Source organism: Oncorhynchus gorbuscha, linkage group LG11 (genome assembly GCF_021184085.1).
Source record: "Oncorhynchus gorbuscha isolate QuinsamMale2020 ecotype Even-year linkage group LG11, OgorEven_v1.0, whole genome shotgun sequence".
NCBI lineage: Eukaryota > Metazoa > Chordata > Actinopteri > Salmoniformes > Salmonidae > Oncorhynchus > Oncorhynchus gorbuscha.
Genome location: NC_060183.1, coordinates 9,268,106 through 9,290,581, shown reverse-complemented (window position 1 = coordinate 9,290,581; position 22,476 = coordinate 9,268,106). Strand labels below are relative to the sequence as shown.

Below are 22,476 nucleotides of genomic sequence, written 5' to 3'. Positions count from 1 at the left end.
AAAAATACAGATTGTGAAAGAAAGAAACGGAAGAACATAGACTAGAGAAAGTCCATTACAGTTTAGTGTTTGTTCGTGTGCATGTCTGCGTGTCACTGGGGAATGTGACACTGGTGACCAACCCCACTGGCTGATCATACTGGAGATTAGGCTGCTTGTGTGAGAGGCCTTTACACACTCTGCCTGACTGTCAATGCTGCTTCAGTCCCTGGACTTCAGCTTCTAACCCTGACCCTAGCGTTGGGTCTGCTTTACACGTAACCCATTTATCAAACCCCACTTATCAGTTCTCTGCAATCCAAATTGACGAAGAGGTGATGACTCTGCTTTTGACTGCTGAGATGAAGACCAAGGCACTGTGTTTGTGTGTAGTTGGTTGCTTTCTGGAGATGAGATGTTTGAAATCAGAATAATTCTCTTTGTGTAATCATGAATCCCCACGCGATGACAAAGGGAGGAAACATCCCAGTTTCCACGTGTGTGTGTGTGTTGTCTATTCTTGCGTGCATCCATTTTTTTCCCAATTGTGTGACTGACACGTGTTCGTTGGGTTGTCGTAGTGTTTTCCTCTCTTTGTTACCCTGGTTACTCTGGCGCGGTGGGTCTCATTGTCCTCCGGCCTTTTCATCTGCAGCCCAGGGAACTCTCCGGAACGGCACCGGAAAACGGGGGCAGGAAAATTACCACTATCTACCGTCACTGTGCCCTCCCCCCGGGTCCCTAGAATAGGAACGCTCCCAAAGTATTGCTGATACGTTATTTTGGGAGTTCAGCACACGTCAGGAGAAGATGGAAGTGGATTCTTCATCATCAACATGATCAGACCCCAACCCCTATGTAGACCCCTATATAGACCCCTATATAGACCCCTATATAGACCCCAACCCCTATATAGACCCCATATAGACCCCTATATAGACCCCTATATAGACCCCTATATAGACCCCATATAGACTCCTATATAGACCCCAACCCCTATATAGACCCCTATATAGACCCCAACCCCTATATAGACCCCTATATAGACCCCTATATAGACCCCAACCCCTATATAGACCCTATATAGACCCCAACCCCTATATAGACCCCTATATAGACCCCTATATAGACCCCAACCCCTATATAGACCCCATATAGACCCCTATATAGACCCCTATATAGACCCCATATAGACCCCTATATAGACCCCAACCCCTATATAGACCGCTATATAGACCCCAACCCCTATATAGACCGCTATATAGACCCCTATATAGACCCCAGCCCCTATATAGACCCCATATAGACCCCTATATAGACCCCAGCCCCTATACCCCATAGACCCCATATAGAGACCCCAACCCCATATATAGACCCCAACCCCTATATAGACCCCTATATAGACCCCAGCCCCTATATAGACCCCTATATAGACCCCAACCCCTATATAGACTCCTATATAGACCCCTATATAGACCCCAACCCCTATATAGACCCCTATATAGACTCCTATATAGACTCTGACCCCTATATAGACCCCTATATAGACTCCAATCCCTATATAGACCCCTATATAGACCCCAACCCCTATATAGACCCCTATATAGACCCTAACCCCTATATAGACCCCAGCCCCTATATAGACCCCTATATAGACCCCAGCCCCTATATAGACCCCAACCCCTATATAGACCCCTATATAGACCCCTATATAGACCCCAGCCCCTATATAGACTCCTATATAGACCCCAACCCCTATATAGGCCCCTATATAGACTCCTATATAGACCCCAACCCCTATATAGACCCCTATATAGACCCCTATATAGACCCCTATATAGACCCCAATAGACCCCAACCCCTATATAGACCCCTATATAGACCCCTATATAGACCCCAACCCCTATATAGACCCCTATATAGACCCCAACCCCTATATAGACCCCTATATAGACTCCAACCCCTATATAGACCCCTATATAGACCCCTATCTAGACCCCAACCCCTATATAGACCCCAACCCCTATATAGACCCCAACCCCTATATAGACCCCAACCCCTATATAGACCCCAACCCCTATATAGACCCTAACCCCTATATTTACATTTACATTTAAGTAATTTAGCAGACCCCTATATAGACCCTAACCCCTATATAGACCCCTATATAGACCCCAACCCCTATATAGACCCCCATATAGACCCCTATATAGACCCCAACCCCTATATAGACCCCTATATAGACCCCAACCCCTATATAGACCCCAAACCCTATATAGACCCCAAACCCTATATAGGCCAACTGTATATTAGAGGAAAAATACCCTCCATCTTCCTCCTTGCTGGACATACACTTTGTCTACAGAATACAGATACCACTATAGTCTATATCCTGGTTCTGTACAACATAGCATTAATATCTCTATAGTCTACTTCCTGCTTCTGTACAACGTAGCATTAATATCTCTATAGTCCACTTCCTGGTTCTGTACAAAGTAGCATTAATATCTCTATAGTTTACTTCCTGGTTCTGTACAAGGTAGCATTAATATCTCTATAGTCCACTTCCTGCTTCTGTACAAAGTAGCATTAATATCTCTATAGTCTACTTCCTGGTTCTGTACAACATAGCATTAATATCTCTATAGTCTACTTCCCGGTTCTGTACAACATAGCATTAATATCGCTCTTTTTGATGAAGTGATCTTCTATTCTATTGCTCAGCCTTTCATAGAGCTTTCTGAGGAGCTTTTGTCTCCATATCTCACTGTACAGTCCTCTCCTCTCTCTCCCAGTGATAAAGATGCCAGACTATGATGTTCTTGATTAGCCAGCCACCTGACAATGCTAAATATGGTTCACTTAGCGCCAGAGAATTCACTACCACGCTTCACATATGTGTTGTTGATGATAACCACATGTGAGCATACGTTGCATGTTATACCACGTCATGTCCTACTGAAAGTGTTTGTTGGTGTGTATTTTAGACACTGAGAGAACCTACGTCAGGCTAGAATGCCTCGGCATTATATAAAACGAAGATGGTGTGTATTTTAGACACTGAGAGAACCTACGTCAGGCTAGAATGCCTCGGCATTATATAAAACGAAGATGGTGTGTATTTTAGACACTGAGAGAACCTCGGCATTATATAAAACTAAGTTGGTGTGTATTTTAGACACTGAGAGAACCTACGTCAGGCTAGAATGCCTCGACGACATTATAAAAAACGAAGATGGTGTGTATTTTAGACACTGAGAGAACGTTAACTGACGCTATTAGCTAGCTGGGATGTGCCAGAGACCATACGAAGCTCAGCGCTGATTCTCCTCTGCCCTGACAGACTCTCTACTACTTTACCCCCATAAAAACACCCAATATGGACTGCTGTATCCCTTCTCCTCCTCAGTGGTGGTTAACTGTTAGTCATTCTTGTGCTCTTGGCCAGCTGAAGAGGCCAGAGGTGGGCAGCCCATCCCAACCCACAGGAGTAGAAGGGCTGGACGCCACGACGAGATTAGTGGGAACGGCAACAATGACCAGAGCAGCACTTTTCAAATGTTCTAAAGCTGATGAATCCTGGTCAATATAACACTATCTCACAGGACTCTAGGTAGATGGATTTGAATGATTTAACTATGTCATGATTCAGTTGAGCAGGTTGTTTGTTGCCATGGAACCATGACGTGCGAAGAAAGCAGATGGGAAGGTAATATTTCCCTAGAAGATGTTGTTTTGCCTCGTTAGTTACGGGAAGGTAAAATAAAAAGGTATTTTAAGGGAAGATTTCACTGAAGATGTTTAATTCAAGTGGGCAGTGTCCTCTTGGAGCTGGACTAGTTTAGTCCACGTGGAGACTTAACTGTCAAGGAGATGCTCCGAGGTCTAGGCTCTACACCGCATTCCTCTGACATGCCCATATTTGGTGAAATGCAGCAGGCTCCCACTAACTAACAGGGCTAGAGAGAGAGAGAGAGAGAGAGAGAGAGAGAGAGAGAGAGAGAGCATTAGACCCCAAAACCACACAGAAATGCCAGATATGCCTCAGACCCAAACATTCCACACACACAGCCTGCCACTGCAAACACCCAGAACTAATGTAGACTAATGTAATGTTACTCCATCAGATGGGATTGGATGTGTCGTACATTTGAGAGACACATGACATGCGGCGAGAGACAGAGGCTAGCAGTGTTTTCTCAAACCCTGAGATGTAGCTGCAAACCAGTCCCTTGGGTAGTTGACTGACCCCAGTTGGGCAGTTCTGAAGGGCCATTTTCAATCTAAGCGGACCTCCCAAGACGGTCTACAGCTCCTCAGTCCCTGATGATAAGTTGTTGAGAAACCCTGGGCCGGAGTGGGTCAATGACCGGGAGGAAACCGGGTCATCGAGTTCTCTCCATAGTCCACACTTTGTCTGACATAATGCTACAACAGAGAGCAGGAAGAGATACCATCCTGAAGATTCCCTATGGTCTGGGACCTCTGCACCAGGTGTTGAATTCATAGTTTGGTCGTTGTCATCCTGACTGAGGTATTTAACCCTAGTATTCAGCCGACGGGACTAGAAGCTGTAGTGACTGAGTCTGTCTGCCTGCGGGAGTAAGATAGGAGTAGTGTGTGTGATGCAACAGGGATGAAGATAGCAGTAGTGTGTGTGATGCAACAGGGAGGAAGATAGGAGTAGTGTGTGTGATGCAACAGGGAGGAAGATAGGAGTAGTGTGTGTGATGCAACAAGGAGGAAGATAGGAGTAGTGTGTGTGATGCAACAGGGATGGCAGTGACGTGTCAAGGCACATATGCCATTTAAAACGGCAGCTTCCTGCTTCACTCCCACCCCAGAGCAGAGCAGAGCAGAGCAGGCAGTGGTTTCTGACACTACTTGCCACCGACCCGGGCAATAAAAAATACAATTAAAATCAGAAGAATTGATTGTTTATGGCAGGCCTGGGCAACTCCAGTCCCCAGGAGCGTGATTGGTGGTCACACTTTTACCCCCAGCCCCAGGTAACACACCTGACTCCAACAATCAACTAATCATGATCTTCAGTTAAAAATGCAGTTTAAATCAGATGTGTTTGCTAGATGGGGTGGATGGGGAGAAAGTGTGACACCAATCATGCCCCAGAGGACTGGAGTTGCCCAGGACTGATTTATGGAGTAGGTGTACTCCACCTTTAATTGTATAGGCCTATGGGTTACAACATGACTTATGAGTTAGGCTATCATTCAGCGTCGTAACCAACTTCACTGGGCAAATGCTCACCTTCACTGGCGCGCTGGAGAAGTGTGCTCTTCAAAGATGAATCCCCTTTTCAAGATGGCGTCGTGTGGGCGAATGGTTTGCTGATGTCAACGTTGGGAACAGAGTGCCCCGTGGTGGTGGAGTTATGGTACAGGCAGGCTTAAGCTACGGACAATGAACACAATTGCATTTCATCGATGGCAATTTGAAAGCACAGAGATACTGTGACTAGATCCTGAAGCGCGTTGTCGTGCCATTCATCCGCCGCCATCACCTCATGTTTCAGCATGATAATGCACAGCCCCATGTCACAAGGATCTGTACACAATTCCTGGAAACTGAAAATGTCCTAGTTCTTCCATGGCCTTCATACTCACCAGACATGTCACCCATTGAGCATGTTTGGGATGCTCTGGATCGACATGTACGGCAGCGTGTTCCAGTTCCCGCCAATATCCAGCAACTTCCCACAGCCATTGAAGAGGAGTGGGACAATATTCCACAGGCCACAATCAACAGCCTAATCAACTCTATGCGAAGAAGATGTCACGCTGTAGGAGGAAAATGGTGGTCACACCAGATACTGACTGGTTTTCTCATCCACACCCCTACTCTTTTTGTTATTTATTACCAACAGACGCATATATGTATTCTCAGTCATGTGAAATCCATAGATTAGGGACTAATGAATGTATTTAAATTGAACTGTAACTCAGTAAAATCTTTGAAATTGTTTCATGTTTAAATTCTATCATGGAAATACATGTATTTCCTGTCACCGCGTCATTTACAGTTTCTATGCCTTTTAGTTTTCTACGTAGACCAATGCATCGGTGAAATCTGAAAATCATCTAAGGATTGTTCCGTAAGGTTGTTTTTAGGAAGTGATTTTCATTCTTGTAGAATCATGTTCTTCCGTATTGTTATAGTGCTCTTATTAAGTTGTTAACGGTCTTAGAATAGTGTTGCAAATATTCTGGTAACTTTTCCAAAAATTCCCTGGTTTTCCAGAAATCCTCTTTGGAGGATTCCCATATTTCCTGCTTTATTCCCTTGTAAATCCAGGAATCTTCCAACCAGAATTTCTGGAAAACCAGGGAATTTTTTTGGTAAAGTTACCAGAAATTTTTGCAACCCTATTCTTAGCTTTATCTTTACAAAATAGAAACGTGGAAATATTCTGGGGATGAACATGCCTCCTCTTCAATATGTTGTAAGTAAAAGCCCTTAGGTGGCGAGTTGATACAATTCCAAGGCTGAGAGGTTAAACCCCCCCCCCCCAGATTTATGAAGATGTCAAACATTCCTTTTTATTCTGAGTTTTACTTGTCCATATAAAGTCTGTTAAAATAATGTCTTCTGTGGGGCAATTGGTATCACTGAAAAATGCTGCTTCTCTGTTTGTTCAGTTCATAAAAACGGTGTCACAGAGAGTCTGAGAAAGCAGTTAGCTTTTAATACTTTCCCTCTGTGCAGATAAATATAGCCGGCCCCGTAGGAGGAGGACACAATAGGAAGATATGAAATTGGATCAAACCCACTACAGCACATGGACTGCGGCAGGTAGCCTAGTGGTTAGAGTGTTTGGCCAGTAACTGAAAGGTTGCTGGATCAAATCCGCGAGCTGACAAGGTAAACATCTGTCATTCTGCCCCTGAGCAAGGCCATTAACCCACTGTTCCCCTGAACAAGGCAGTTTAACCCACTGTTCCCCTGAGCGAGGCAGTTAACCCACTGTTCCCCTGAGCGAGGCAGTTAACCCACTGTTCCCCTGAGCGAGGCAGTTAACCCACTGTTCCCCTGAGCGAGGCCGTTAACCCACTGTTCCCCTGAATAAGGCAGTTAACCCACTGTTCCCCTGAGAACCCACTGTTCCCCTGGGCGAGGCAGTTAACCCGCTGTTCCCCTGGGCGAGGCAGTTAACCCGCTGTTCCCCTGGGCGAGGCAGTTAACCCGCTGTTCCCCTGGGCGAGGCAGTTAACCCGCTGTTCCCCTTGGCGAGGCAGTTAACCCGCTGTGACCCTGGGCGAGGCAGGTAACCCGCTGTGACCCTGGGCGAGGCAGTTAACCCGCTGTGACCCTGGGCGAGGCAGTTAACCCGCTGTTCCCCTGGGCGAGGCAGTTAACCCGCTGTTCCCCTGGGCGAGGCAGTTAACCCGCTGTTCCCCTGGGCGAGGCAGTTAACCCGCTGTTCCCCTGGGCGAGGCAGTTAACCCGCTGTTCCCCTGGGCGAGGCAGTTAACCCGCTGTTCCCCTGGGCGAGGCAGTTAACCCGCTGTTCCCCTGGGCGAGGCAGGTAACCCGCTGTTCCCCTGGGCGAGGCAGTTAACCCGCTGTTCCCCTGGGCGCTGAAGACGTGGATGTCGATTTAAGGCAGCCCCGCTCCCCCCTTACCTCTCTGATTCAGAGAAACATATTTCAGTTTCCCCCTTTCCTTTCCCTTTACAGGTGGGACCCTATTTCCTGTATAGTGCACTGCTTTTCAACCAGGGTCCATAGTGCTCTGTTCAAAAGTAGTGCACTATACAGGGAACAGGGAGTAATTTGGAACTCAACCAAAGAGGATCAATGGCTGTGTTGTTGGCAGATGGAGGAGACTTTGTTTTGATGCTCGTGTCAGAATCAGACAGCTCTACATAAAGAACACACAGCCACTGGACTGGACTGGACTGGACCTCTCTCTCTCTCTCTGTCTCTCTCTCTCTCTGCCTCTCTGCCTCTCTGTCTCTCTGTCTCTTCCCCCCCCCCCCGTGGGGACTAGCTGTGGCACAATTCTAGGATCAGCTTCTCTTCTGCCAATCCTAACCATCAAATGGTATTTGTCACTTGCACCGAATACAACAGGTGTAGTTGACCTTACAGTGAAATGCTTACTTACAAGCCCTTAACCAACAATGCAGTTTTAAGAAGAAAATAAACTGAAGTAAATAAAAAGAACAATTCATTAAGGAGCAACAATAAAATAAGAGTAGTGAGGCTACATACAGGGGTACCGGTTAGTCGAGGTAATATGTACATGGTGCTCGGGTACCGCTTGAGAGAACAGTCTATGACTAGGGTGGCTGGAGTCTTTGACAATTTTTAGGGTTCTTCCTCTGACACCACCTGGTATCGAGGTCCTGTATGGCAGGAAACTTGGCCCCAGTGATGTACTGTTGTGTCTTGCGGTCGGAGGGTGAGCAGTTGCCATAACAGGCAGTGCAACAAGTCAGGATGCTTTCGATGGTGCAGCTGTAGAACTTTTTGAGAATCTGAGGACCCATGCCAAATCTTTTCAGTCTCCTGAGGGGGAATAGGCGTTGTCGGGCCTTCTTCATGACTGTCTTGGTGTGTTTGGACCATGATAGTTTGTTGGTGATGTGGACACCAAGGAACTTGAAGCCCCCGTCGATGAGAATTACATTGTCCTCGGTCTAACTCACTTCTGCTACGGACAACGTAGGTCTAATTCACTAACTCAACGTGATCACACAGTCGTCCGGATTAGCTGAAGCTCTCGTGCATGTTTCAGTGTTACGTGCCTCGAAGCGAACATAGCAGTTATTTAGCTCGTCTGGTAGGCTCGTGTCACTGGGCAGCTCTCAGCTGTTCTTTGTAGTCTGTAGTAGTTTTCAAGCCCTGCCACATCCGACGAGCATCGGAGCCGGTGTAGAATGATTCGATCTTAGTCCTGTATTGACGCTTTACCTGTTTGATAGTTAGTTGGAGGGCAAAGCGGGATTTCTTATAAGCTTCCAGTTTAGAGTCCCACTCCTTGAAAGCAGCAGCTCTACCCATTAGCTCAGTGCGAATGTTGTCTGTTATCCATTGCTTCTGGTTGGGGAATGTACGTACAATCAATGTGGGGACAACGTCATCAATGCACTTATTGGTGAAGCAGGTGACTGATGTGGTTTACTCCTCAATGCCATCGGATGAGTCCCAAAACATATTCCAGTCTGTGCTAGCAAAACAGTCCTGTAGCTTAGCATCTGCGTCATCTGACCACTTCCTTATTGAAGGAGTCACTGGTACTTCCTGCTTCGGTTTTTGCTTGAAAGCAGGAATCAAGAGCATACAGTTATCCAGTCCCCCTCCTCTCTTTCTCTCTCCCAGTCCCCCTCCTCTCTTTCTCTCTCCCAGTCCCCCTCTTTCTCTCTCCCAGTCCCCCTCCTCTCTCTCTCTCTCTGTCCCCCTCCTCTCTCTCTCTCTGTCCCCCTCCTCTCTCTCTCTCTCCCAGTCCCCCTCTTTCTCTCTCTCTCTGTCCCCCTCCTCTCTCTCTCTGTCCTCCTCCTCTCTCTCTCTGTCCCCCTCCTCTCTCTCTCTCTGTCCCCCTCCTCTCTCTCTCTGTCCCCCTCCTCTCTCTCTCTGTCCCCCTCCTCTCTCTCTCTCTGTCCCCCTCCTCTCTCTCTCTGTCCCCCTCCTCTCTCTCTCTGTCCCCCTCCTCTCTCTCTCTGTCCCCCTCCTCTCTCTCTCTGTCCCCCTCCTCTCTCTCTCTCTGTCCCCCTCCTCTCTCTCTCTCTCTGTCCCCCTCCTCTCTCTCTCTCTGTCCCCCTCCTCTCTCTCTCTCTGTCCCCCTCCTCTCTCTCTCTCTGTCCCCCTCCTCTCTCTCTCTCTCTCTCTCTCTCTCTCTCTCTCTCTCTCCCCCAGTCAATTCAATTCGCTCTATTGGCATGACGTAACAATGTACATATTCCCAAAGCTTATATTGGATATTTACAATATAAAAATAAATAATGAGAATAAAAATTGACAACAGTAACAACAATAACCAAGGGTCAAAATAACCATACACTGAACAATAACAATAAGTATACAGTAGAGGACATGTGCAGGTTGATTGGTCTGTCAGACACTGTCCCTCAACTTATGTCAGGCAGCAATGTAGTGCGCTGCCAACCCACAGCTCTCTGCGTCCTTCCCCAACAGGACGGGTAGCCTGTCCTCGTCAGAGAGGTCTTTGAAACCTTGGTTTTAAATTTGGGGAAATGATACTCTTAATTGTTTTATATTGTTGACATTTTGTCAGGAAATGCAGCTCCGTCTCAGGTTCTGCTGTGGTGCAGTGGTTGCACAGCCTCTCCTCTACAGGGAGCCAGGTTCTGCTGTGGTGCAGTGGTTGCACAGCCTTTCCTCTACAGGGAGCCAGGTTCTGCTGTGTTGCAGTGGTTGCACAGCCTTTCCTCTACAGGGAGCCAGGTTCTGCTGTGGTGCAGTGGTTGCACAGCCTTTCCTCTACAGGGAGACAGGTTCTGCTGTGGTGCAGTGGTTGCACAGCCTTTCCTCTACAGGGAGACAGGTTCTGCTGTGGTGCAGTGGTTGCACAGCCTTTCCTCTACAGGGAGACCGGTTCTGCTGTGGTGCAGTGGTTGCACAGCCTTTCCTCTACAGGGAGACAGGTTCAAATCAAATCAAATCAAATTGTATTTGTCACATACACATGGTTAGCAGATGTTAATGCGAGTGTAGCGAAATGCTGGTGCTTCTAGTACAGACAATGCAGTGATAACCAACAAGTAATCTAACTAACAATTCCAAAACTACTGTCTTATACACAGTGTAAGAGGATAAAGAATATGTACATAAGGATATATGAATGAGTGATGGTACAGAGCAGCATACAGTAGATGGTATCGAGTACAGTATATACATATGAGATGAGTATGTAGACAAGTAAACAAAGTGGCATAGTTAAAGTGGCTAGTGATACATGTATTGCACAAGGATGCAGTCGATGATGTAGAGTACAGTATATACGTATGCATATGAGATGAATAATGTAGGGTAAGTAACATTATATAAGGTAGCATTGTTTAAAGTGGCTAGTGATATATTTACATAATTTCCCATTATTAAAGTGGCTGGAGTTGGGTCAGTGTCAATGACAGTGTGTTGGCAGCAGCCACTCAATGTTAGTGGTGGCTGTTTAACAGTCTGATGGCCTTGAGATAGAAGCTGTTTTTCAGTCTCTCGGTCCCAGCTTTGATGCACCTGTACTGACCTCGCCTTCTGGATGATAGCGGGGCGAACAGGCAGTGGCTCGGGTGGTTGATGTCCTTGATGATCTTTATGGCCTTCCTGTAACATCGGGTGGTGTAGGTGTCCTGGAGGGCAGGTAGTTTGCCCCCGGTGATGCGTTGTGCAGACCTCACTACCCTCTGGAGAGCCTTACGGTTGAGGGCGGAGCAGTTGCCGTACCAGGCGGTGATACAGCCCGCCAGGATGCTCTCGATTGTGCATCTGTAGAAGTTTGAGAGTGCTTTTGGTGACAAGCCGAATTTCTTCAGCCTCCTGAGGTTGAAGAGGCGCTGCTGCGCCTTTTTCACGACGCTGTCAGTGTGAGTGGACCAATTAAGTTTGTCTGTGATGTGTACGCAGAGGAACTTAAAACTTGCTACCCTCTCCACTACTGTTCCATCGATGTGGATAGGGGGGTGTTCCCTCTGGTGTTTCCTGAAGTCCACAATAATCTCCTTAGTTTTGTTGACGTTGAGTGTGAGGTTATTTTCCTGACACCACACTCTGAGGGCCCTCACCTCCCCCTGTAGGCTGTCTCGTCGTTGTTGGTAATCAAGCCTACCACTGTTGTGTCGTCCGCAAACTTGATGATTGAGTTGGAGGCGTGCGTGGCCACGTAGTCGTGGGTGAACAGGGAGTACAGGAGAGGGCTCAGAACGCGCCCTTGTGGGGCCCCCGTGTTGAGGATCAGCGGGGAGGAGATGTTGTTGCCTACCCTCACCACCTGGGGGCGGCCCGTCAGGAAGTCCAGTACCCAGTTGCACAGGGCGGGGTCGAGACCCAAGGTCTCGAGCTTGATGACGAGCTTGGAGGGTAGGTACTATGGTGTTGAATGCCGAGCTGTAGTCGATGAACAGCATTCTCACATAGGTATTCCTCTTGTCCAGGTGGGTTAGGGCAGTGTGCAGTGTGGTTGAGATTGCATCGTCTGTGGACCTATTTGGGCGGTAAGCAAATTGGAGTGGGTCTAGGGTGTCAGGTAGGGTGGAGGTGATATGGTCCTTGACTAGTCTCTCAAAGCACTTTATGATGACGGAAGTGAGTGCTACGGGGCGGTAGTCGTTTAGCTCAGTTACCTTAGCTTTCTTGGGAACAGGAACAATGGTGGCCCTCTTGAAGCATGTGGGAACAGCAGACTGATATAGGGATTGATTGAATATGTCCGTAAACACACCGGCCAGCTGGTCTGCGCATGCTCTGAGGGCGCGGCTGGGGATGCCGTCTGGGCCTGCAGCCTTGCGAGGGTTAACACGTTTAAATGTCTTACTCACCTCGGCTGCAGTGAAGGAGAGACCGCATGTTTTCGTTGCAGGCCGTGTCAGTGGCACTGTATTGTCCTCAAAGCGGGCAAAAAAGTTATTTAGTCTGCCTGGGAGCAAGACATCCTGGTCCGTGACTGGGCTGGGTTTCTTCTTGTAGTCCGTGATTGACTGTAGACCCTGCCACATGCCTCTTGTGTCTGAGCCGTTGAATTGAGATTCTACTTTGTCTCTGTACTGACGCTTAGCTTGTTTAATAGCCTTGCGGAGGGAATAGCTGCACTGTTTGTATCCGGTCATGTTGCCAGACACCTTGCCCTGACTAAAAGCAGTGGTTCGCGCTTTCAGTTTCACGCGAATGCTGCCATCAATCCACGGTTTCTGGTTAGGGAATGTTTTTATCGTTGCTATGGGAACGACATCTTCAACGCACGTTCTAATGAACTCGCACACCGAATCAGCGTATTCGTCAATATTTTTATCTGATGCAATACGAAACATGTCCCAGTCCACGTGATGGAAGCAGTCTTGGAGTGTGGAATCAACTTGGTCGGACCAGCGTTGGAGAGACCTCAGCGTGGGAGCCTCTTGTTTAAGTTTCTGCCTGTAGGCAGGGATCAACAAAATGGAGTCGTGGTCAGCTTTTCCGAAAGGGGGGCGGGGCAGGGCCTTATATGTGTCACGGAAGTTAGAGTAACAATGATCCAAGGTTTTACCACCCCTGGTTGCGCAATCGATATGCTGATAAAATTTAGGGAGTCTTGTTTTCAGATTAGCTTTGTTAAAATCCCCAGCTACAATGAATGCAGCCTCCGGATAAATGGTTTCCAGTTTGCAAAGAGTTAAATAAAGTTCGTTCAGAGCCATCGATGTGTCTGCTTGGGGGGGGGATATATACGGCGGTGATTATAATCGAAGAGAATTCTCTTGGAACATAATGCGGTCTACATTTGATTGTGAGGAATTCTAAATCAGGTGAACAGAAGGATTTGAGTTCCTGTATGTTTCTTTCATCACACCATGTCCCGTTAGTCATGAGGCATACGCCCCCGCCACTCTTCTTACCAGAAAGATGTTTGTTTCTGTCGGCGCGATGCGTGGAGAAACCCGTTGGCTGCACCGCATCGGATAGCGTCTTCCCAGTAAGCCATGTTTCCGTGAAGCAGAGAACGTTGCAGTCTCTGATGTCCCTCTGGAATGCTACCCTTGCTCGGATTTCATCAACCTTGTTGTCAAGAGACTGGACATTGGCAAGAAGAATGCTGGAGAGTGGTGCGCGATGTGCCCTTGTCCGGAGTCTGACCAGAAGACCGCTACGTTTCCCTCTTTTTCGGAGTCGTTTTTTTGGGTCGCTGCATGCGATCCATTCCGTTGTCCTGTTTGTAAGGCAGAACACAGGATCCGCGTCGCGGAAAACATATTCTTGTTCGTACTGATGGTCAGTTGATGCTGATCTTATATTCAGTAGTTCTTCTCGACTGTATGTAATGAAACCTAAGATGACCTGGGGTACTAATGTAAGAAATAACACGTAAAAAAACTAAAAACTGCATAGTTTCCTAGGAACGCGAAGCGAGGCGGCCATCTCTGTCGGCGCCGGAAGTCCAGCTGTGGTGCAGTGGTTGCACAGCCTTTCCTCTACAGGGAGACAGGTTCTGCTGTGGTGCAGTGGTTGCAAGGCCTTTCCTCTTACAGGGAGCCAGGTTTTCCTGTGTCTACCCTTCTCAATGTCAAGGTTTTTCTAAGGTTTTGATCAGTAACCATGGTCAAATAGTTATCCATTGTGTGCTGTTGATTTAGGGCCAGATAGCACTGTATTTTGCTTTGTGTTTGTGTTTCCCAATAAGCAATGTAGTTTTGTTTTGATTGTGTTGTAATTTGTTTCATTCTGATTGATTGGATGTTTTTGTCCGGAGGCTTCAGTGTGTTAGTAGAACAGGTTAGTGAACTCAGGACCAGCTGGTGAGGGGACTGAGGCTTCAGTGTGTTAGTAGAACAGGTTAGTGAACTCAGGACCAGCTGGTGAGGGGACTGAGGCTTCAGTGTGTTAGTAGAACAGGTTAGTGAACTCAGGACCAGCTGGTGAGGGGACTGAGGCTTCAGTGTGTTAGTATATTAGGTTAGTGAACTCAGGACCAGCTGGTGAGGGGACTTATGCCTCAGTGTGTTAGTAGAACAGGTTAGTGAACTCAGGACCAGCTGGTGAGGGGACTGAGGCTTCAGTGTGTTAGTAGAACAGGTTAGTGAACTCAGGACCAGCTGGTGAGGGGACTGTTTTCTTTGCTCAGCTCTTGGAATTGCAGGGCTTGGTAATGATATGAGAGGGGGTCACTGTATTTTAGATGTTTCCAAAACTGAATTGCTCTTTTTTTAGTTTATTATTAGTGGATATTGGCATAATTCTGCCCTACATGCATTGTTTGTAGTTTTCCTCTGGACAAGTAGGAGAATCTTACAGAACTCTGCATGCAGAGTTTCAATGGGGTGTTTGTCCAATTTGGTGAAATCTTGTTTTGCAAGTGGAGCCCACACCTCGCTGCCATAAAGTGCAATTGGTTCAGTGACATATTCAATTAGTTTTAGCCAAATTTGAATAGGTATTTCAATTTGAATTAGCTTTTTAATGACGTGGAATGCCCTGCCTGCTTCCTCTCTCAGTTCATTCACTGCCTCATTAAGGTGTCCAGTTGAGCTTATTTTTAAACCTAAGTAATTGTAGTGTGTGCAGTACTCTATATATTTTCTACCAATTGAGAACTTTGGTCTAATTCCCTGAGATCTGGATCTTCTCTGGAAAATCATTATTTTATTCTCTCTTCTCTCTCTTCTCACTCATTCACTTACACTCACTCACTGAACTAGACAACCCATGCTGGGGGTCAGGGGGAGTTCTAGGGTTTTCTGGGAATTATGAGGTGACCGTGATGAATTGTGCCCCTCACCATATGCACATATGCAGACCCACACATGAACATTAGCAGTAACACACACACATCACACACATACTGAATGAAATGTCATGGCAACTCTGGATAACGGTGGTATGACCTTAGTAGGGCCTGATAAGCCCATCATACACGTCCTCTCTCTGTGTGAGAGGGAGGGACAACAACAAACAGGCTTATCTGTTATATAGCAGCTCCGGATAGAACACAGACTGAGATCTAGAACCCACCTGTCACAGACTGAGATCTAGAACCCACTTGTCACAGACTGAGATCTAGAACCCACCTGTCACAGACTGAGATCTAGAACCCACTTGTCACAGACTGAGATCTAGAACCCACCTGTCACAGACTGAGATCTAGAACCCACCTGTCACAGACTGAGATCTAGAACCCACTTGTCACAGACTGAGATCTAGAACCCACCTGTCACAGACTGAGATCTAGCACCCACCTTTCACAGACTGAGATCTAGAACCCACCTGTCACAGACTGAGATCTAGCACCCATCTTTCAGACTGAGATCTAGCACCCACCTTTCACAGACTGAGATCTAGAACCCACCTGTCACAGACTGAGATCTAGCACCCACCTTTCACAGACAGATCTAGAACCCACCTGTCACAGACTGAGATCTAGCACCCACCTTTCACAGACTGAGATCTAGCACCCACCTTTCACAGACTGAGATCTAGCACCCACCTTTCACAGACTGAGATCTAGCACCCACCTTTCACAGACTGAGATCTAGAACCCACCTGTCACAGACTGAGATCTAGAACCCACCTGTCACAGACTGAGATCTAGAACCCACCTGTCACAGACTGAGATCTAGCACCCATCTTTCAGACTGAGATCTAGAACCCACCTGTCACAGACTGAGATCTAGAACCCACCTGTCAGACTGAGATCTAGAACCCACCTGTCACAGACTGAGATCTAGCACCCACCTGTCACAGACTGAGATCTAGAACCCACCTGTCACAGACTGAGATCTAGAACCCACCTGTCACAGACTGAGATCTAGCACCCACCTGTCACAGACTGAGATCTAGCACCCACCTGTCACAGACTGAGATCATTGAACCTATCAGAAGTTGTAGTTTCCATCTTGTCCTGGCTGGTTGAGAGTTGAACATAATCAGGGTAGTGGGTTCGTGAACTGTACTTCCCAGTTTGCTACAGGGCAGTAATCTCTCATAGTTGTCCTGGTTCTAGTCTTGTTCTGCTTGAATTTTCCCTGGTCTACATGCTGTCATGTTGGCCGTTTATCTGTGGCTGAATATTGTTTGTCTCTTCTTCTCCCTCCAGTCGAGCACTCTTCCCCAGGGAACGGTGAATTTGAACCTGTGTACTGACGTCATCGACGCCGAGCCCAAGACGGGCCAGAAGAACGCTCTCTGTATCATCACTCCTGAACAGGAGTACTTTATACGAGGGGAGAACAAAGAGATCATCAATGGGTAAGTGTGTGTCTGGTGGGTGTGTTCTCTATGTCCTGGACTGAACAGCTGGTGGGTGTGTTCTCTATGTCCTGGACTGAACAGCTGGTGGGTGTGTTCTCTATGTCCTGGACTGAACAGCTGGTGGGTGTGTTCTCTATGTCCTGGACTGAACAGCTGGTGGGTGTGTTCTCTATGTCCTGGACTGAACAGCTGGTGGGTGTGTTCTCTATGTCCTGGACTGAACAGCTGGTGGGTGTGTTCTCTATGTCCTGGACTGAACAGCTGGTGGGTGTGTTCTCTATGTCCTGGACTGAACAGCTGGTGGGTGTGTTCTCTATGTCCTGGACTGAACAGCTGGTGGGTGTGTTCTCTATGTCCTGGACTGAACAGCTGGTGGGTGTGTTCTCTATGTCCTGGACTGAGCCGCTGGTGGTTTATCCCAGGACCCTGACTAACATTCTGTTCCTCTCTCTATGTCCTGGACTGAACAGCTGGTGGGACCCTGACTGTTCTCTATGTCCTGGACTGAACAGCTGGTGGGTGTGTTCTCTCTCTATGTCCTGGACTGAGCCGCTGGGACCCTGACTGGTTTATCCCAGGACCCTGACTAACATTCTGTTCCTCTCTCTACTAACATTCTGTTCCTCTCTCTATGTCCTGGACTGAGACGCTGGTGGTTTATCCCAGGACCCTGACTAACATTCTGTTCCTCTCCTGGACTATGTCCTGGACTTCTGTTCCTCTCTCTATGTCCTGGACTGAGGGGTTTATCCCAGGACCCTGACTAACATTCTGTTCCTCTCTCTATGTCCTGGACTGAGCCGCTGGTGGTTTATCCCAGGACCCTGACTAACATTCTGTTCCTCTCTCTATGTCCTGGACTGAGCCGCTGGTGGTTTATCCCAGGACCCTGACTAACATTCTGTTCCTCTCTCTATGTCCTGGACTGAGCCGCTGGTGGTTTATCCCAGGACCCTGACTAACATTCTGTTCCTCTCTCTATGTCCTGGACTGAGCCGCTGGTGGTTTATCCCAGGACCCTGACTAACATTCTGTTCCTCTCTCTATGTCCTGGACTGAGCCGCTGGTGGTTTATCCCAGGACCCTGACTAACATTCTGTTCCTCTCTCTATGTCCTGGACTGAGCCGCTGGTGGTTTATCCCAGGACCCTGACTAACATTCTGTTCCTCTCTCCTGGATGTCCTGGACTGAGCCTGGACTGGTGGTTTTATCCCAGGACCCTGACTAACATTCTGTTCCTCTCTCTATGTCCTGGACTGAGCCGCTGGTGGTTTATCCCAGGACCCTGACTAACATTCTGTTCCTCTCTCTATGTCCTGGACTGAGCCGCTGGTGGTTTATCCCAGGACCCTGACTAACATTCTGTTCCTCTCTCTATGTCCTGGACTGAGCCGCTGGTGGTTTATCCCAGGACCCTGACTAACATTCTGTTCCTCTCTCTATGTCCTGGACTGAGCCGCTGGTGGTTTATCCCAGGACCCTGACTAACATTCTGTTCCTCTCTCTATGTCCTGGACTGAGCCGTTCTGGTGGTTTTATCCCAGGACCCTGACTAACATTCTGTTCCTCTCTCTATGTCCTGGACTGAGCCGCTGGTGGTTTATCCCAGGACCCTGACTAACATTCTGTTCCTCTCTCTATGTCCTGGACTGAGCCGCTGGTGGTTTATCCCAGGACCCTGACTAACATTCTGTTCCTCTCTCTATGTCCTGGACTGAGCCGCTGGTGGTTTATCCCAGGACCCTGACTAACATTCTGTTCCTCTCTCTATGTCCTGGACTGAGCCGCTGGTGGTTTATCCCAGGACCCTGACTAACATTCTGTTCCTCTCTGGACTGATGTCCTGGACTGGAGCCGCTGGTGGTTTATCCCAGGACCCTGACTAACATTCTGTTCCTCTCTCTATGTCCTGGACTGAGCCGCTGGTGGTTTATCCCAGGACCCTGACTAACATTCTGTTCCTCTCTCTATGTCCTGGACTGAGCCGCTGGTGGTTTATCCCAGGACCCTGACTAACATTCTGTTCCTCTCTCTATGTCCTGGACTGAGCCGCTGGTGGTTTATCCCAGGACCCTGACTAACATTCTGTTCCTCTCTCTATGTCCTGGACTGAGCCGCTTGTGGTTTATCCCAGGACCCTGACTAACATTCTGTTCCTCTCTCTATGTCCTGGACTGAGCCGCTTGTGGTTTATCCCAGGACCCTGACTAACATTCTGTTCCTCTCTCTATGTCCTGGACTGAGCCGCTGGTGGTTTATCCCAGGACCCTGACTAACATTCTGTTCCTCTCTCCTATGTCCTGGACTGACTGCCAGCTGGTGGTTTATCCCAGGACCCTGACTAACATTCTGTTCCTCTCTCTGGACTGAACAGCTGGTGGTTTATCCAGATGGACTGAACAGCTGGTGGTTTATCCCAGGACCCTGACTAACATTCTGTTCCTCTCTCTCTGCCCAGATGGACTGAACAGCTGGTGGTTTATCCCAGGACCCTGACTAACATTCTGTTCCTCTCTCTCTGCCCAGATGGACTGAACAGCTGGTGGTTTATCCCAGGACCCTGACTAACAATCTGTTCCTCTCTCTCTGCCCAGATGGACTGAACAGCTGGTGGTTTATCCCAGGACCCTGACTAACATTCTGTTCCTCTCTCTGGACTGCCCTCCCAGGACCCTGACTGAACTGAGCATTCTGTTCCTCTCTCTCTGCTTGTGGTTTATCCCAGGACCCTGACTAACATTCTGTTCCTCTCTCTCTCTGCCCAGATGGACTGAACAGCTCCCAGGACCCTGGACTGTTCCTCTCTCTCTGCCCTGAACTGAACAGCTGGTGGTTTATCCCAGGACCCTGACTAACATTCTGTTCCTCTCTCTCTGCCCAGATGGACTGAACAGCTGGTGGTTTATCCCAGGACCCTGACTAACATTCTGTTCCTCTCTCTCTGCCCTGAACTGAGCCGCTTGTGGTTTATCCCAGGACCCTGACTAACATTCTGTTCCTCTCTCTATGTCCTGGACTGAGCCGCTGGTGGTTTATCCCAGGACCCTGACTAACATTCTGTTCCCCTCTCTCTGCCCAGATGGACTGAACAGCTGGTGGTTTATCCCAGGACCCTGACTAACATTCTGTTCCTCTCTCTCTGCCCTGAACTGAGCCGCTTGTGGTTTATCCCAGGACCCTGACTAACATTCTGTTCCTCTCTCTCTGCCCAGATGGACTGAACAGCTGCTGGTTTATCCCAGGACCCTGACTAACATTCTGTTCCTCTCTCTCTGTCCTGGACTGAGTCGCTTGTGGTTTATCCCAGGACCCTGACTAACATTCTGTTCCTCTCTCTCTGCCCAGATGGACTGAACAGCTGGTGGTTTATCCCAGGACCCTGACTAACATTCTGTTCCTCTCTCTCTGCCCAGATGGACTGAACAGCTGCTGGTTTATCCCAGGACCCTGACTAACATTCTGTTCCTCTCTCTCTGCCCAGATGGACTGAACAGCTGGTGGTTTATCCCAGGACCCTGACTAACATTCTGTTCCTCTCTCTCTGTCCAGATGGACTGAACAGCTGGTGGTTTATCCCAGGACCCTGACTAACATTCTGTTCCTCTCTCTCTGCCCAGATGGACTGAACAGCTGCTGGTTTATCCCAGGACCCTGACTAACATTCTGTTCCTCTCTCTCTGTCCAGATGGACTGAACAGCTGGTGGTTTATCCCAGGACCCTGACTAACATTCTGTTCCTCTCTCTCTGTCCAGATGGACTGAACAGCTGCTGGTTTATCCCAGGACCCTGACTAACATTCTGTTCCTCTCTCTCTGTCCAGATGGACTGAACAGCTGCTGGTTTATCCCAGGACCCTGACTAACATTCTGTTCCTCTCTCTCTGCCCAGATGGACTGAACAGCTGCTGGTTTATCCCAGGACCCTGACTAACATTCTGTTCCTCTCTCTCTGCCCAGATGGACTGAACAGCTGGTGGTTTATCCCAGGACCCTGACTAACATTCTGTTCCTCTCTCTCTGTCCAGATGGACTGAACAGCTGGTGGTTTATCCCAGGACCCTGACTAACATTCTGTTCCTCTCTCTCTGCCCAGATGGACTGAACAGCTGGTGGTTTATCCCAGGACCCTGACTAACATTCTGTCCCTCTCTCTCTCTGCCCAGATGGACTGAACAGCTGGTGGTTTATCCCAGGACCCTGACTAACATTCTGTTCCTCTCTCTCTGCCCAGATGGACTGAACAGCTGGTGGTTGGTTCTGTCCCTCTCTCTCTGCCCAGATGGACTGAACAGCTGGTGGTTTATCCCAGGACCCTGACTAACATTCTGTTCCTCTCTCTCTGCCCAGATGGACTGAACAGCTGGTGGTTTATCCCAGGACTAACAAGCAGAACCAGAAGAAGAAACGCAAGGTGGAGCCCACCACTTCTCAGGAGCCAGGACCAGCTAAAGTGGCTGTGAAGGGATCAGGTATCCCTGAGGGGGGCTCGGAGAACGTTCCGGACTCCAGCTCCATCATCTGGCAGGAGGAGCTGAGCCACAGAGAGGCTGAGGGGGTGGCCTTGTGGCCTGCTCCTGACCTCCCCAGGCTGGGCTCACCACAGCCCTCTACAGGTATGGAGGAACCATGGTACAGTACACATCTAGCCCCATGGTCCCCATCTCTAGTGTATGTGCTGCGTCAGATATATCTGAAGGGATTGGAATGGTGTTAGCAAGCAACACAGCTGTGAAATATTATAACATTACAATGGAGAGATCATCTGTCTGTCTTTGACCTTCCACCCCAACCCCTTTCCAGGTGACTGTGGTTCCGTGGCCCGTGGCTCAGACGCCGGCTCAGTCAACGCTGACGAGGTGGACCGAAGTGGCCTCCACGGCTCGGTCCCTCTCGCCCACCACGACCTCCTGTCTCCTACGGGCTCCTGCTCCAGCCTGGGCGGACTCCCCCGCTGCTTCTCCCCGCTCCCCAGCGACCCCTTCCCCTCCGGCAGCTCCCTGCTGTCCAACGGCTCCCACATCAGCGGTTCGGTCAGCTCGCTGGACTCCGACGCAAGTGGCAACACGGTGGCCAGCACAGAGAGCCACCTGGCAGGGCGGTTAGGGCTGGTCCAGGGAGGGCACCATGATACTCCACGGTCCAGGAGGCTGGAGGCCGAGGCCAGGAAGGCAGAGAAGAGGAGCAGAGTGAGGAGTCCTGGTGAGGAGAGAGAGGCCATTTTCAGTCCTGAGAAGAGGTGAGTCTGCCTGCCTGCCTGCCTGCCTGTCCTGTCCTGTCTGTCCTGTCTTAGTTCAGAGAGAGGCCGTGTTCATTCCTGAGAAGAGGTGTCTACCCGTCTGTTCAACCAACTGTCCCTGTATGCATGTCTGTCCTGTCTTAGTTCAGAGAGGAGGTGATCCTGACTCTCTGTTCTGTCTTAGTTCAGAGATTAGATGATTCTGACTGTCTGTCCTGTCTTAGTTCAGAGAGGAGGTGATCCTGACTCTCTGTTCTGTCTTAGTTCAGAGATTAGATGATTCTGACTGTCTGTCCTGTCTTAGTTCAGAGAGGAGGTGATCCTGACTGTCTGTCCTGTCTTAGTT

General features: G+C 48.7%; 1 protein-coding gene across 4 annotated transcripts in view; it reads left to right on the top strand.

Annotated features, from left to right (window-relative positions):
• Window positions 1-22,476, top strand: part of LOC124048088 (myosin phosphatase Rho-interacting protein-like) — an 87,246-nt gene that overhangs the window by 16,796 nt on the left and 47,974 nt on the right. For all 4 annotated transcript variants that reach the window (XM_046368508.1, XM_046368511.1, XM_046368510.1 and 1 more), the window contains exons 4-6: window positions 16,739-16,890; window positions 21,242-21,507; window positions 21,695-22,130. In XM_046368508.1, the coding sequence (XP_046224464.1) occupies window positions 16,739-16,890; window positions 21,242-21,507; window positions 21,695-22,130 (854 nt within the window). The remainder of the gene's footprint in view (window positions 1-16,738; window positions 16,891-21,241; window positions 21,508-21,694; window positions 22,131-22,476) is intronic.